This window comes from Pelobates fuscus, chromosome 4 (genome assembly GCF_036172605.1).
Source record: "Pelobates fuscus isolate aPelFus1 chromosome 4, aPelFus1.pri, whole genome shotgun sequence".
In the NCBI taxonomy this organism is placed as follows: Eukaryota; Metazoa; Chordata; class Amphibia; order Anura; family Pelobatidae; genus Pelobates; species Pelobates fuscus.
Genome location: NC_086320.1, coordinates 149,390,969 through 149,409,016, shown reverse-complemented (window position 1 = coordinate 149,409,016; position 18,048 = coordinate 149,390,969). Strand labels below are relative to the sequence as shown.

The 18,048-nt window shown below is 40.3% G+C and overlaps 1 protein-coding gene across 3 annotated transcripts in view; it reads right to left on the bottom strand.

Annotated features, from left to right (window-relative positions):
• Positions 1-18,048, bottom strand: part of DCDC2 (doublecortin domain containing 2) — a 226,629-nt gene that overhangs the window by 135,126 nt on the left and 73,455 nt on the right. For 2 of the 3 annotated variants that reach the window (XM_063451679.1, XM_063451677.1), the window contains exons 3-6: positions 5,462-5,538; positions 5,224-5,355; positions 2,253-2,396; positions 1,317-1,371 (exon numbers count right to left, since the gene is read on the bottom strand). In XM_063451679.1, coding sequence (XP_063307749.1) covers positions 1,317-1,371; positions 2,253-2,396; positions 5,224-5,355; positions 5,462-5,538 — 408 coding nt within the window. Of the gene's footprint in view, positions 1-1,316; positions 1,372-2,252; positions 2,397-5,223; positions 5,356-5,461; positions 5,539-9,280; positions 9,296-18,048 lie in introns of all 3 variants that reach the window. The other variant, XM_063451678.1, reaches the window with a different exon arrangement.

Here is an 18,048-nt window from a genome sequence, read left to right as displayed (position 1 = left end):
GGTTTTTAAACCAAACAGGCCCACCAACAATCCCGATTTCAGCAGGACCATCCTGAATTAAATCCTGGGCAGCACAGGTGGAACTATCCTCGGGCAGCAGAGTGGGAGCGCTTCATTAGATACACTTGTGCTGTGCAGGACACTAGTGCTCTCTGCAAGGCCCTGCAGGTTGGGGGTCGGTCAAAAAGGTCCCTTCAGTTGGCAGGCCTGAACCTTTATGTGAGAAAAGTCTATTCATAACATTTATAACTGTAAATCATTCAATTCCAATTTTTCCTCCCTTTTTCATAAAACATTATTGTAGTAAAGAAAAACTAGGCACTGTAACAGCTTCATCTCATTAAAGAGGAAGCATTAGCCTGAGCAGGAATAGGCAGCTGTGATTAGCTGAGTTTTAGCTGACTGCTTTAAACCTATGACAGTGCCCATTTCTGGTAAGAATTGGTATCAATAGAAGAATGTGTATAATCTTTGCCTCCATTAGTGTCCAGGTTTTCGCTGCCAGAGATCCTTATTAGGTGTTCAATTGTTCGAAAATAGTTTGACATTGAATGGAGGGACAGTGCCAGAGAATACAAGTCACTATAACCAATTAAAGGACCACTCTAGGCACCCAGACCACTTCAGCTTAATGAAGTGGTCTGGGTGCCAGGTCCAGCTAGGGTTAACTAATTGTTTATAAACATAGCAGTTTCAGAGAAACTGCTATGTTTATCAATTAGTTAAGCCTTCCCCTATTTCCTCTAGTGGCTGTCTCACTGACAGCCGCTAGAGGCGCTTGCGTGATTCTCACTGTGAAAATCACAGTGAGAGCACGCAAGCGTCCATAGGAAAGCATTATGAATGCTTTCCTATGTGACCGGCTGAATGCGCGCGCAGCTCTTGCCGCGCGTGCGCATTCAGCCGACGGGGAGGAACGGAGGCGGAGAGGAGGAGGAGAGCTCCCCGCTCAGCGCTGGAAAAAGGTAAGTTTTACCCCTTTTCCCCTTTCCAGAGCCGGGCGGGAGGGGGTCCCTGAGGGTGGGGGCACCCTCAGGGCACTCTAGTGCCAGGAAAACGAGTATGCTTGCCTGGCACTAGAGTGGTCCTTTAAATGCCTATAGCATCCCTTTAGCTACCTGTTTAATGGGTGGACCAAGTAGGCAACAGGGCTAATATAGTACCATTTGCTAATGTGTCAATCAAATATGTCCGTCTCTGTTTAAAAAAAAAAAAAAACCTTGACATAGAACTAATTGTTAGGTCAACTGATCATTGTTTTATCTCCTGTTTACACATATTAAGAGTACATGTATCTACATCCACTTTTCACTTACATTTTCCTTTGATTTCCGGAATCCATTTATAGGAGGCAAAGAAGACGCCTTAGAGCTGTAATATGAAATGGAATTAAACGTAAATTAAAGAATATTAAACAAAGAAAAATACAACTATGAAATCATCAATATAATGCACATTAACACCTTGGCACTACAAATTCATTTTTCCTTTTGTTACATTTATTATATTTTCAAGTCAGGTAGGAATGTTTACTATTGATGGTTACTGGTTACTATTGATACTATTGATGGTTACTGTCAGGGTATTTCAGCAAACACCTGTGAAAATAGCCAAAACGACCAACACCCATACCAGTCGCACCAGAATCCTATACAACGTACAGGATTCAGAATATCTACAAAGCAACAGTTTTAAACTCAATCAGGACTGTCTGCACCAGCAGGATGTACACACGCAAATAATCATTCACTTGGTTTTTGCAAGTAAATGATAGTTTGAAGTACTATTAGCACTGCCAGCTGGCAAATAGTTAAAAACCGCTGCGTTTGGTCCGGTTGAATTCCATACCATACAAATCAATACTATATTCAGGCTTGTTCACAGCCTGCTCTTAAAAATGTGGGCATTGTTAAATACTAAACAAAGTCCATATATTGCATCCCGAATGGATCCATAAAGCACAAGGTGATTTTGCCCTATTCAGCAATTCGACCTTTAGTGAGTTAGCTCGAGGTATACCCCCAAGTATCACATCATAAAGTCATATGAAAGACTACAATATTTCAACAAAGATATTCTTTGTCATTAGTGGCTGGTAAAACATTATATATAAATTATACATTCTTTACTGAGTGGTGGACTAGTTTATATCTCCATCCTCTCTAAATGTTTGAAGCAAACACATAGTAAGCCTTCTACACTATTTACTTGACTCCCACTGAACTAATGCTGCGTTAAAATTATATACCTACCCATGCGCCCTCCTCATTGACTTTGAAAAAATCAGATCACAGTAGGGAAGCTTTTTGAACCGCTCCCTGCCAACTGCCACATAAAATTGCCCATTCTCAAGTTCTGAGCCATCCTTGATAAGTGTTCCTTCCAAGTTGTATAACCTATTAAGAGAAGATATTAGAATGATCAAAGAAGCTGAGGATGCCAAAAATGTAAGTTTATGAAAAAATATACATCTCAATACACAAATGTCTCTCACTGAAGTACAAATCTGCTTTAGGGAGCAGAGGCAAAGTGAATATGAATGTATGTGAGATAAGCTCTTTATAATGACATGAATAAATCTGTACATGGGATGTGGACTGCTATGACAATCCACATGGGTCAGATTGATAACATCATGAGAGACATCTTAGTAAGAAGATCTCATAGACTGGAGAACAGAATGATGCAGGTCGCACGTGTAATCTTTCATTTATATATACAATTCTACTAGCAGGCAGGCCTTAATTTTATCACATTTTATCAATTTTATCATATTGTGCTTAAGTCTCTCTTTACTTAGGCTCCACAGCAGCACATTTAACATAGTAACATAAAGAACCAATCAGAATCAAGAAACAATCTCTAAGACTCTGTGCTCTAAGCTCCTCTTCCTCTTTCTAGCTACGACACAAACAGGAACCGGATGATTGATTAAGATGATAACTGAATAACCCAAGGAAACTAATCCAATACCCAGGGATATGAATCTAAATTTGGCAACTGGAGGAAACTTTAAATTGAAAACGAGAGAACAGAGTCGAAAAAGGGAATTAATCAGATGAAGCTCTAAGCTCCTCCTCCTCTTTCTTCCGCACCAGCACAGGTCAAAGTGCCACTGTCTCCTACATGTTGGTTTACTATTACATATATATCTTTCATCTATATCTTTTTAGTTGTTTCTGTCATTTACCATTGTTCATTTCTTACTATTTTTCTTATTTTTTCAATCTTCGCCTGCTTTAATCTATGACTATATTTCTTATTTTCTTTATTTATATTTTCCCTTAGTATTTATTCTACTTATGTTCCTCTTATTTTCTGTGATGTTTTGACTGGTGTTTTGAGCACCGCAGGTCGGAATAACAAGAGGGAACCCCTCATAGCGTGCTGCTGGGCGCCTAATATTATCGCTTAGTGGCTCTGATAGGGCTCTAGCAGTTTACTCTCTGCAGCCCTCTCCAGACTACTTTAAACTCATCTATATTGTCATATATATATATATATATATATATATATATATATTTAAAGGCATACATACATATTTAAATACTGGCTTGTTGTTATGGTCTTTCCTATATTGCTGCATTTGTAGGTATTTCAACAGGGGTGAGCCCCTATTTAAGATACTGTTACTATCATAGGGGTAAGCCCCCACTCCTATATTAATACCAACAGTACTTCATTCGCCAAGTCTGGACTTTATATACCCTATGACTGAATACAGCGGTTGGAGTGAGGCCCCTAAAGGTTGTTCATCAGCCCACCTATTACATTTATTACTACTGGTCATTACTATTGCTGTCTCTGACACAACTCCATGAGTGGCCCGCCTTGTCTGTGCCACCCACCTCCCTGCAGGGTTATACACACGGAGGATTAACTACTGGCTGATACCCAATTATATATATATATATATTAACAATCTATATACACTTATATATATCTTGATCATATTTTATTGATAATTGGTTGACCAGTAATATTTTCAAAAGGACATCCACTACCTGTTTCTAAAACAGGCCTACTCTGCTTCTTAGGTGAAACTGATTGCTAGTATGGACGCTTCTACACAAGAACAGAGCTTACAGGCCCTCATTAATGTCCGCCTGGAATATTTGGTGCAGTTGGTGTATGGAACGGAATTCCGATACGCTCACAGTTTCAGTTCCCATTATTCTGAATTTTCTCTCTTTTTCTCTCTCCCCTGAACTTGGACGTTTGTTTCGATCCATTAACTTGATGCGTTCAGCCATTTCAGCGGCGCATGTTCCCCTGCAGGGATCCACAATTGGACTGGACCCCCTAATTTGCAGACTCCTTCATGGCATCAAATTGGCTGGGCCTACGGCTCCAAAATATTCTCACCTCTTGGGCGTGAATATGATCCTTCGTTTTCTTCAAGATTGGCACAACTCTCTCTTTGGCAGTTATCAGCAAACTTCACCTTGCTATTATGTTTCATTGGGTCTCTGACATTAGGGCTTTCGACTGAGATGGATATACTTTTTCCCCGTAGGGGGGTTTCCTTCTCCATTTCTAGACATACCAAATCCGATTCGTCCACAGTTTTTTATCCATACTTTACAGATTTTCCGAAACTTTGTGTAGCGTCGGCTCTTTCCAGATATTCAAAGGTAACTTCTCCGCTACATTCCTCCCGATCTGGCCACTTTTGATGTTTTACGTCTTTCCCTTATGCCCCTGTCTCGTCTGGTTGCTCTCCTTGGCAGGTATTGATCCCTCTTTTGGAGCCAACTCTAACTGCATTTTCACTGCATTTTAGTTTAACGCTGTTACATTGTTTACTGGTTTTTCATTCCAGGTTACATGCATTTAGTAGTTCAATTCATCTGATTAATCCCCTTTTTCAACTCTGTTCTCTCGTTTCAGTTTAAAGTTTCCTCCAGTTGCCAAGTTTAGACTCATATCCCTGGGTTTTGGATTAGTTTCTTTGGGTTATTTGGTTATCATCTTCATCAATCATCCGGTTCCTGTTTGTGTCGCAGCTAGAAAGAGGAAGAGGAGCTTAGAGCACAGAGTCTTGAAGATTGTTTCTTGGTTCTTTATGTTACTATGTTAAATGTGCTGCTGTGGAGCTTAAGTAAAGAGAGACTTAAGCAAAATACTCGCCTTCTGTCATTAATAAAATTAAGATTATAGATACACTAAAGCTAGTATAATCTACCATTAGTAATACAGTTCTACAATCAAAGAAGCCGATACCTGTGCACAGCTCCGTTTCTGGGTCTTATTTTGTCTGTAGCCATTGCAAGAACTAGTTCCCACTGATCAATGATTCTTCTGGGAATCAAGAGACGCACGGCTGGATTCAGTAAGTCTCCATTTGCAATTAAACTGTAAAGGTAAACACAAGAAAATGAATTTGCAATAAGTCAGATAAACATATGAAGTATTATTTTCAAGTGTAATTGAAAAACGGAAATAAAAAATTAGCACTTACAAAACCGTGCATGGCTCGTGTACAGTTTTCCGAAATCTTGCAGAAACATTGATTCTGCTATGAGAAACTGGCTTTACCTGCAAGACAGCAACATATTTATTCTTCAATTTGTCATATCACTGTGAAAGTGGACTCTTATTTTATATAATTTGAATTTCACTAGCCAAGATGATTCTACAAGTCTACCTTTATCATGTAAAAATCAAAAAGATGACAATTTCCTAAGCATATATTGTTAGAAACAAATTTGAACATTATATTTAAGGGTTGATTCAGCAAATGTAAAATTGTAATGGATTGGAGAAATGTTTTAAAATAATTTCAGGAAGTGTTACAGAGGGTAGTAGATGCATGGAATTGCCTTCCAGCTAAAGTGGTAGAGGTTAACACAGTGAGAGAGTTTAAGCATGGGTGGGATAGGCATCTGGCTATCCCAGATATAAGATAAGGCCAGGGACTAATGAAAGTATTTAGAAAATTTGGAAGACTAGATGGGCCAAACGGCTCTTATCTGCCGTCACAATCTATGTTTCTATAACTGCAGAATTCAGACTCAAATATGCAAGATGCAACTGTAGTTGAGTTAGAGCATTATTTTCCAGAACAGCTATTGTTGATTAAAAGTTCTAGTTCACTACAATTTGACGTTTAGTGAATAAACCCCTTTTATGTCACACTGGTGAGAATATTATTGCAGTAGTTCAATATTATTCCAAGTTAGTAGCATCCTTCGTATTGAACTGGTGGGATGTAGAAAAGATGTGAGTTAGGGGTGAAATATAATGATAACATTAGCACTAAATAATGTTATGACTGAGATGATACTATAATTTAAGAATAATGAAATATGTTAATTGGTTTAGTAAAAAGTTGAAAAGCTGAAAATTAGAAAATTATTATTTGCAGGGTTGGAAAATAAAGAAAGACATTGGGATGGACGGGAGCTAAAGGAACTGGGGGATAATTATATAGGGGTGGAGGGAAAGGCAAGATAGTGCAGTATAGGTAAAAGGAAAGGATAAGAGTATTCTGGTTTTTTTTTTATTATTATATCATGTTGAAGAAATGAGTCATAAAATAGGAATGTGAATGTATGGAAGAGAAAAGGGAGAACATGGCATAGAATGAAGATAAAATTAAAATGATGGTACCAGAATGGAGTAAAATTATATCATATTTGGTAAAATTAAAGCACATGATGAACTCTACGAGCAATGCATTTTACAAACATCTGTGGTGCCTAGGTAGTCTTGGCAGCTCAGATCTTTGTGGACTCCATTTTCCATGCCACTCAAAAAAGTCTAGTAAGATCTGATTAACAAACTATTAAGGTGCAACGGTTACTCACCACTAATACAGAGAAAGGTGGATGAAAACAGAAGACCAGACATACAGACACACAGTCTACGTGGGTCACACATATACACATATACAAACATGGCAATAATAAGTCCTCCAGTAATTAAAAAGAAAAAACTTCCAAACATTTTCGTGAAAAGGCAATTCAACATTTTTAGTTAAATGTCCAGGTTTATACTATGTTTACCACCACACATGTATCTTATTTATATCTGCACTTTATTAATTTTATTTATGTCTGCAATCGATCATAAATGGACTGCTCCAAATAATAGAAACTATCCAGTACAGTAAATATTTCATGACATTTCTACAACACCAAATTTGAAGAAGCCTGGCTGGCTGCACTTGACTGGTTTCCATTACCGTGTGTTAGCGCATCGTCTATATATTTGCTATCTTCATAGACAAAACATTTAATCACTGAGCACATCATGATAATAAGAATGCAATCCTGTGTTCCATGAAGATTTGTACTGAACATATTGCACTCATCAGTCATAATACAGTACGGCGTGCTACTTTGCAATTATACATATATAACGAGACAACTGATAAGCAGGTACATCAAATGAATGATTAAGGAATATGTATCAAATGCTGCAAGCTGAAATTTTCCAAATTTAATTTAAGGTCAGTGATTTACTGTGTGTTGCTCAAAACACGCAAGCAGAAATTTTGGAAAGATGCTAATGATTACAAACAGGAGCAATTCTTAAGCAATTTGAAGCCATCAATAAAGAAACCAATGGATGGTTCCTTCAGACCGCTACAAAATGGTTCAAGAGAATTGCAATCATTTCTTACATTTTCTGGCATTTCATTTCACATTGAAAGTAGTACTTTCTGTGCTAATAAGAACTCAAGGCATTTATTAAGATGCAAAGAATTTTACATGATAACAATTGGCACAGGCTAGACCATAATACTGTTTCTTTTATACATTGATATGCCTTGATACATATTCCCCAAATTCATTGAAATACTGTTCTACTGTACAATACCTTTAAAATAATTAAGCATTATATTTTACCAAGGGAGTTGCTATGTGACATAACGGCAGGGGCTCGGGTGTAGGCTATATTTTATGGCGTCTCCACTTTGTTTGCTATTTTAAAATGTTTTAATGAAGAAATGCATCATTTTTCAAAATGCTGGCTTGTGTTGAACTTTTTCGTTTGCATGTATTCACTATTTTAAAAAAGTGTCTCTTGTATATTAAATGATTGCATAATCACATAATCTTTAAAGATATAAGTGAGAGAAGATTTGCAATTGGAGGTATTATTTCTCTCTCAATATTACAAATTGTAATATAACAATAAATTAAACCTTCAACTGCAGATTTTCACGAGACTCAGGGCTAACAATGAAATTATGTTATGGTCAGACATGGACTTTGCAGGAGCGTCAACCACGTCTAGTAGTTCTTGCTATAGTTCAACTGGGTAACTAAATCAGGGTATCCAACTGTCCCAGTTTAGGCAGGACACTTCCTACTTTGGGGTCCTGTCCTTCCATCCCGATTTAGTTCCACAGTGTCCCGGGTCTGATTGCACTGGGGGAACTGTCCCTAGGCAGCACAGTGCAAGCACTTCATCAGCACTCTCGGCATGGTCCTGTATGTTGAGGGTCCCCCAGGAGACTGCCTGACAGGCTAGCATGTTTGATGACAGGCTGACATGTGTCTTTGGTGGTCAGGAACACCTACTTCTCAGGCAGGCCTGCTTCTTATTGTTATACTTTGAAATAATCTAATGGGCATAAAGATTTAAATTAAGGAAAGATCTCATGATTTTATGCAATAAATATATTGTATGATCCAACAGGATCTTCATCAAGGTTCGAAACATTGCCTGATGATTTCGTAAAATGATTAGCTCAAAACTTGGTTGAAGTTGAGCAAATATAGTCATATAGTACCAGTTCCAATACTATATATATTCAGTACATTATACATCACCAACATTGCATACAAGGCTACAGAACTTTAATTGCTCTCCACATTTAATTGTGTAGAATTAGCCAGAGTGGTTCCATAAACATTTACAGTTTAGCTATTGCTATATCACCTACCAAACAGTTTTAATATTGACATTTAAAGGATTATCTGAAGGTTTATTTTAAGAATCGTATAAAGTTGTATCAGTAAGACTGTATCATATTGCATATCACTTTAATCATCTACTTTACTAATAGATCCACTTCTACAATAACTATGTCCCATGCAGATCCTATGATTAGGGATTTCGTTATTTTATTTATATATATATATTAATTAGAAAGTTGTTAGTAAGTTTCATTGCTTTGGCCATTGGGTACAAATGACTAAAGATTTGGATGACAATAACATAATTCTGTTTGGATAGAGGAAACCGGCCAGTTTCTCCATTATATTCACGAAATCTATCCCTAATTATAGAATATAATTTTATGACCTTATAAAATCTATATACTTACATCTTCTGTTGGTGACTATAGGCATACAGTAAAATGACAAAACAATATTTATATTAGTCACACTGTCAGCATGAACACATCAGCATTACTTATTTTGTATTGTACACTATACAAGACAATCATCTGTTATTACTTCACAAGATGATGAAGGAGGACGGAAAGCAAAGGGAATGATGTATCTAAAAACAAGAGGCAACCCTGCATTATTATACAGCCCATCTGTCGTCACGTTGTGTCATCTGTGGTCCAATCAAATTCTTCTCATAGAAAAGCATTTGATTGGACCGTTTCGACGACTCAGATCACAGGAAAGGAGGACAGTGTCAATTTTTAAAACAGAGGAAAGCAATGAGGGATGGGAAGAAGCACGGGGAGGGAGGGTGCACCAAAGCTTTTCCTTGCAGCACACTGACTACAGATATAATTTTTGCAAATAATTTATATTGTGCAGCCTGGAACAGAGTGACAGCCTAAGTCATTTGTGCCAGTGACTTTAGTAGCCATTTGAAAGCATTAATACTCAAATGGATTAAAAAAAAAAAAAAAAAGGAATATGGAAACAGGGATTAACCCCTTAAGGACACGTGACATGTCATGATTCCCTTTTATTCCAGAAGTTTGGTCCTTAAGGGGTTAACATAAAACTAATAGACAATACAGTAAAATGAAGGTGGGAAACAGGGCTATTAATGCTAGTAATTTCTGGGGTCATTTTTCAAAGAATATGTTTTTTAAAGCTTTGTATCATTGTTCTCAAACCAACAATATTTCTAAATACACATAAAGTAAAAGTCATGCAATGTATGTAATCTTCATAGTTTCATGTTCTTCCACGGAATTATTATATCTTCATAAAGCAAGCAAAACATATTGACAGAACCTGAAGCATGTGGTCTCTTGGGATGCCTAATACTCAATCCATTGACTACAAAGCGTTTAAGCTGTACAGGTGAGATGTTCAACCATACCCAGTTACATACAGCCAGGGCCGGTGCTAGGATTTTTAGTTACACAGGCGAAGATGCATTTTGGCGCCCCCAACCCTCATTAAAAAAAAAAAAATGCATCTTCACCTGTGTGTCTTTCCTCCCAAGCCACAGGCACACAGGCATCATTTTTCAGTCACACAGTCAAAGTCATACAGGTACACTGTCATACAAAGACAGAAATAATCATACAGAGACATACAGACACATACAGTCAGAGACATACAAGCAGAGATAGACATGCAGGCATATAAAGACATACATGCATACAGAGGCATACCGTCATACAGACACATACATACAGACAGGCATACAGAAACATACATACAAAGACATTCAGGCACATACATACAGACATACAGGCATAAAGAAACATACATACAGAGACATACAGGCATGCAGACACATACATACATACATACATACATACAGAGGCATACCGTCATACAGACACATACAGAGGCATACCGTCATACAGACACATACATACATACAGAAACATGCATACAAAGACATACAGGCATACAGAGACACACACATACGTACATACAGAGACATAAAGGCATACAGTTACATACATGCATACAGAGACATATATACAGACATTCAGAGACAAACATACATCCAGTTACATACATACATGCATACAGAGACATACAGAAACATACGTACAAGACATACAGACACATACATACATACAGAGGCATACCGTCATACAGATACATACATACAGACAGGCTTACAGAAAAATACATACTCACACACACACACAAACTCACAGACACATACTCGAACACACACACACACTGACAGACACACATACACACACACACACTGACAGACACACACACACACTCACTGACAGACAGACATACAGACACACACACACACTGACAGACAGACACACACACACACTGACAGACACACACACACACACACACTAACAGACACACACACTCACTGACAGACACACACACTCACTGACAGACACACACACACACACTCACTGACAGACACACACACTCACTCACACACACTGACAGACACACTCACACTCACATGCACACACACATACACACACAGTAATTAATTATCTAAATTAAAATAAAAAATTCCCACCCAGCCTCCCTACCTGGAGTGCTGGCGTGGGTCTTTCATTGGTGGTCCAGTGGGGCTGCTGGGAGGCGTGCGGCTGCAGTTGATTAGGAGGAGGCGGCGAGGGAGCTCTCTGATCTCTCTGACCGGCTCCCTCGCAGGCTGTTTTCTGATGCCGCGGGAGCCGGAATATGACGTCATATTCCGGCTCCCGCGGCATCAGCAAAAGGCGCGCGAGGGAGCCGGTCAGAGAGATCAGAGAGCTCCCTCGCCGCCTCCTCCTAATCAACTGCAGCCGCACGCCTCCCAGCAGCTCCAGGGATCCAGGAGGTGACCAGGCAGGAGGGAGCACTTCCCTCCTGCCGGTCACTGGAATTTTGCGCCCCCAGAGCCGGTGCGCCCTAAGGCGGCCGCCTGTGCCGCCTTATGGACGCGCCGGCCCTGCATACAGCAAACACTGTTTTAGTACTAGTGCTCAATAGAAACCAGCCCTTAGAGACAACAGCAGTGATTTGTTTTTTTCATTTAAATGTCCATTAGTTATTTTTCATACTTTTTAGTTACCGTAAGTTTTACTACATCTGTGTTTTAGAGTTACTTCCTTTTCTATTTTAAAGGGACACTATAGTCACCAATACAACTTTCACTTAATGAAGTAGTTTTGGTGTATAGATCATGCCCCTTCAGTCACACTTCTCAATTCTCAATTTAGGAGTTAATTCACTGTGTTTATTTTTTTAAATTCTTTATTTTTGAGTGCATATGGAAGATTAACATTCAAATGTACGTGTGCCATGCCACAACAGTAGGCACCCGCTAAATAACAGTAAACAACATTGCTGTGTGACATGCCATAGAAATACAATGCACAATTTTGTTTTAAGTGACTCCTAAAAAATACAATGCACATTCAATAAAGGTGTAGAATAAGGTCAAGTTCGGTAGGATATAAAGTAGTATCTCGAATTGTTATAATTGCAAAGTTAATTAATCAGTGGTTATATAGCATAGATAGTTGCTAAGATTTAAACGTTTAAAACTTTAACAAGACATTCATACAGTTGGATTTGGGCTGTGCTTGAGACGCCTTGTGGAGCAGAGTACTGCAGTGCCCTCTCGTGTTGTGTTGTTAAGAGGAGCGATCAGTCAGCCAAATCAGAGTAATTTCTTACCACTGTAAATGCATGGCTCAAAGCTTTGTAACGGCCTAAACATTGCGCTAGGGCAGGTGGGAGAGTTTATTATACAGAGGCTAACATGCGAAATTAGATGCGGTTTTACGGGGGACAGGTAATGTGGGATGGTTAATCGTAACTATGGTGTTCCGCCATCACTTAGCTATGCTCGATAAACATATAAAATCTATTCAAATAAATTATCTAGGATATGCTGTCGCTTCAGAACCACTTGGGCCTCGGTACGCTGGCCTGCATTAGTTGTTACACAGTTCTACTGTTCAAGGTATGAGCTATGAATTAAACAATAATAACGGTGTTCAGACAAATCAAAAACATAAACTTATAACAGCATCGCTTCTTGCTTTTAGTGTAATAAGCTATTATGCTATGTCAAGTGCTAGACAGATGTGCACCGGAATACCGGTCAGGTTCAAGATAATATAAAGAAAATGTTGCTTTATAACCATGTGAGACACTTTAGCAAAGCTCTGTAGGCTAATGTCGGCCCGCGGGTACCTGGAAGTTGCACACGTAGGTCTAATATGGGTATATTTAATGTTTAAAACAGCGTCAGTAGATTAATGCAGGTTATGACGGGTCTGTGAGAGCCTAATGATGTTGCACATACCCCAGATAAGCCCATATTAGTGGGGTGGCGGGGGCACGCTTGTATCACGCAATTCTGACTAGGTGCTATATGACAGCTGTGATGTATAGCATGGCTGGTTAAGTAAGTCCAGAAGGTTGGACAATCAAGAGGTTTAGTCTAGAGGCCAGTTTGCTTTGCGGGGTCATGTAAAGTGGCGGGGTGACTACTTTTATGTTTGACGCCCCACGCGGGCACGGGCTTTTTCGCTATGCCCCCATAGTAGGAGCGAGTGAGGCATGGGCATTTCGCTGAGCGATATGGGCATATAAGGAAAGCTATATATACATGGAGTTCAGAGAGCGTAAAGGGCGTACTTTGAGAACTTAGTTATTTACTAAGAGATAATTGACATCTAGTGTAGTCGACTAGAGGGCACCAGATGGTTGCCTTTCATGCGATGCGTGGGGACCCAGCAAGTAGGTGTAAAAGCCGAAGGCATAATAACTACACATTAGGGCTATATCTAGTACTACCCGTGCAGTGTATGGTTCTATCTGTTGTCCCTAGTAAAAACTGTGATATAACAAGGTGTTGAGTGCTACAGTGAGCGTATGCATTAAGTAAAAGGCGTTGTCCAGTACGGAGCACCTACAGAACACCTTTTAAATCATAACATTTAACATGAGGCATAACAAAAAAGAAAATAACATAGTCACGTGTCCTTTGTGTCGAAGGAAAAATAATAAGTTCAAAGGCTCTTGTGGGCCTCGAGGGTTCTTTTCTGGGTGGCTACAGCACAACCCCCTTGAGACTAGGCAATCTTACGCAAGACCGTGTAGTGGACCCATGGCTCGGTCTGGCGGGTTTCCCTGCGCCTCTATGTCGTGACTGCTGAGTATGCGTCCGGTGTGGAGTTTTTGGGGATGAATGGTGCAACTCTGTCCGGGTCCCATGTGTGGGTGCGGTTGGGGGAGCTGTTGTTGTCCCCGGTGATCTCTCCAGTCGGAGGCAGCAGGTCGTGAGGTAGTTCCAGGTGTCGGAGGAAGGTCGGGGCATCGTTGATGTCTTGGATGTTGTGTGTGGTCGATCCTCGTCGGACCGTCAATGTCCTGGGTGCCCGCCAGCGGTAATCGATCTTGTGGGTACGTAGGATGGAGGTAAGTGGCCGTAACGACCTACGCCAGGCCAGGGTGCCATTGGACAGGTCCGGATAAAGTGTTAGGTCCATATTGTCCAGGCGAAAGGGGGTCTTGTCCCGGAGGGCTGAGAGAATCGCCGCCTTATGGCCGCTGTTGCGTAATATCATGATGACATCTCTCGTCGCAGTAGGTGGGGCGTTTGCCGGTTTTGGGACTCTGAAGACCCTCTCCGGGGTGATTGTTTGCGGCTGACCCCGGGGTAAGATTGCTTGTACCATGCGCTGTATCAGAGAGGGTAGGTCGGCCTCTGCAACGTCCTCCCGGACCCCTCTGATTTTAATATTAGAGGCCCGTCTGGCGTCTTCGAGTGCCGCAAGGCGATGTTCGAATTGCTTGTTTTGCCGTTCCAGGGCTTGTACTGCGTGTTGCTGTGCGACAGCATCCTGGGCCTGAGATTGTGAGGAGCTCTCTAGTTTGGATATGCGGCCTGTCAGGCCTGTCAGGTCTGCACGGAGCGCTGTAATGTCCTCGTGGAAGCTCTGCTTCAGGTCCGCCAATAACGTCTTCATGACCACTAATGTGAGTGGTTCAGTGTCTTTCTCCTTGTCGCTTCGCTGAGCCCTTTGTGATGGGTTAGGAGGTTGCAATAGTCCCCTCTCTTCCTCGTCTGACAAGTCGTCAGAGAAATCTGAGCACCCACCGTGCTGGGCCGCCATGATGGAGTCGGAGGCTCCACGTGTCTGCCTCCATAATTCTCCGATTGTAAGTCCCGATGTCGGCTTGTGAGGCATCACTTTTTTCCCTTTTCTCCCCATTAATGCGTAGGGTGATTGCTTGTCGGTTAGGGTATGGAGGGAGGGAATATTTCACCTTTTTTCTCGTGGTGGACTCGGAGCCCTCTTAATGCACGTCTGTTCGCTGCTGCAGTCAACCGGAAGTCCCCAATTCACTGTGTTTATACAGCCCTAGTCACACCTCCCTACATGCAACTCACACAGCCTTCCTAAAGAGTCATCTAATGTTTACACTACCTTTATTGCAAATTCTGCTTAATTCAGAATTACTTATCTCCTGCTCTAATAGCTTGTTAGATCCAGGAGCTTTCTGTGTGAGATTAAAGTTCAATTTACAGAGCAGGAGATAAAAACTTTTAAAGTATGTTAACATCAGATTGAAAATTAAACAATTTTGTTTTCATGAAGGCTCGGTCAGTCACAGGCAGCGGAGGTGTGACAAGGGCTGCATGAATAGAAACAAAATTATTTAACTCCAAAATAGCAGCGAATTGAGCAGTGAGATTTCATAGGAATGATCTATACACAAAGACTGCTTCATTAAGCTAAAGTTGTTTTAGCTAGGGATTCTCTAGTAACAAGGCAACCTGTTTGTTTAGGCCATTGTGATGTCACTATAGCCAAATAAGCACGAGAACCCTGCTGTTCAGGATACTAACAGAAAGGGACATTTCTAGGAGAGTAGTGGGTTTGAAGGCCAGATCCTGGATTATAAATTATGATCAGATACTATGGAGTTTTAAGACTTGTTTGAGAATCACATAAGTATCATCAGTTTGTATCCAGGACAAGAATATGACAGCAGGAAACATCATTATTCGAGATATATACCAAGGTAATTTTAAAAACTAACTTCTAGCAGGTAAAGGATTAGCAGCAGAAGAATATTGGTAATAAATGCAACCATGTGGTACTGAAAGAAACATATAACATAAACTATATGATATACACATATTTGGTTTAACATTGACCCTGCATTAACAAGGGGAGGGTTGTGTGACACATTCCACTCCAAACTGATAGTGAATAGTTATTTGTCTAACCTCACCTGAATGCACAGTTGTTAACGAATGAAGTCACCTTGCAGAGGTGGGGCAATAGAAAGAGAATATATTCATATATATATATATATAATTCCATATGCCTGCACTACAGTAGTAAAAATCTTAAGGGCCCGGTGCTTGTCCGCAAAAATATACAATAGTTGGTAATAGCCCTCCAAGGACTTTTTAAGGTTGAAAAAAATAAAACGTAACTTTTCTTCAGGTTGTTTGCCAATAAAACCAATCAACGTTTCAGTTCAAGATATGAACTTTCATCAGGACAATAAGAAAAGCGTGCATACAATGTTTAAATAGTGACACAGTGACTATCAAACACATTGCATATGGGTACTCACCACCTCTGACCCCAAGATTGCTGCCCGCAGCTGTCTTCTATGCGCGGGTAAAACTGACCCGGTACTGTTTGGTAAACTAAAACGTTGATTGGTTTAATTGGTAAACAACCTGAATAAAAGTTAAGTTTAATTTTTTCACCCTTAAAAAGTCCTTGGAGTGCTATAATTACCAACTATTACATATACATACATTCGAAAACGGTTTAGCCCTTGAAGGTAAAAATGCAACACATCAATCCTGCACCCATAACAACGTAACTGAGTTGACGTTGCAATGGGGGTGAGAGCATTATTTTAACTTATGTAAGCCACATTCCTTTCATAAAAAAGGTGCCTACTGCCTTTATGTACCAAGGAAACCTCACTAAACCCATACATTTGAACAGATTGTTTTTGTTTTTTTTAAATGTCTAGGTGTATGCAGTATCCTTGAAAGCAATGTTTGTTCATTATAACCAAAAATGAATTTCAAGTTACATGTTATTTTACACAGAAAATGGAGAATTACCGTATTTATCGGCGTATAACACGCCCCGGCGTATAACACGCACCTCATTTTAAGAAGGAAATTTTTCCCCCTCCCATAGTATTCTCCCCCTCTCCCATAGTGTTCCCCCACCCTCATCCCATAGTGTTCCCCACCTTTCCATAGTATTCTCCCCCCCCTCCCATAGTATTTTCCACCCCCTCCCATAGTGTCCCCCCCTCATCCCATAGTGTTCTCCCCCCCTCCCATAGTGTCCCCCCTCCCCTTGTCCCATAGTGCACTTTTCCTCCCCTTGTCCCATAATTACTTACCTGTCTTGAAGCGTGGGCCGGCTTCACAGCGCGCACCGCGGTACAGGAACTTAAATTTCAGGTTCCGGTTTCCGGCGGGACTGAAAGGAAGTGTGCACACTGAGTGCGCACTTCCTTTCAGTCCCGCCGGAAACCGGAACCTGAAATTGAAGTTCCAGTACCGCGGTGCACGCTGAACACTGGCCCACGCTTCAAGACAGGTAAGTAAACCTTCAAATTCGCTCCATAAGACGCACAGACATTTCCCCTCACTTTGAGGGGAAAAAAAGTGCGTCTTATGGAGCGAAAAATATGTATATCGGCGTATAACACGCACACATCATTTGCCCCCTATTTTCAGGGAGAAAAAGTGCGTGTTATACGCCGATAAATACGGTATATACAAGACCTCGGAGGTTAAGAATGCTATTTAGTCCCAATGTACTTGAAAACCTGCGTAAATACATGTGGATTTACATTATACGGTTGCCTCTAAACTCCCCACTCGAATTCTCCTCTGATTGCAGCAATATACTGTCTGAAGAGATAAAAGCTGTTTGGATGTTTTGTGTGGAGCTTTGAACCAAGTGAATATAAAACAGGCCCCTCAGATTTCCAGTCATCCATCAGACCTTGAAAATCTTCCCCTGCCATTAATTATATTGAAGCTGAAGTACCGCATAGGTACCTTTCTGCACGAGACAAAGCGCAGATTATGACTGGTATTTAGATTATGACTGGCATTTAAAAAAAACCTATTGAGATTCTGTTCATTCTCAGTGTTTGCTTACATTTTGTTTTGTAAATAACT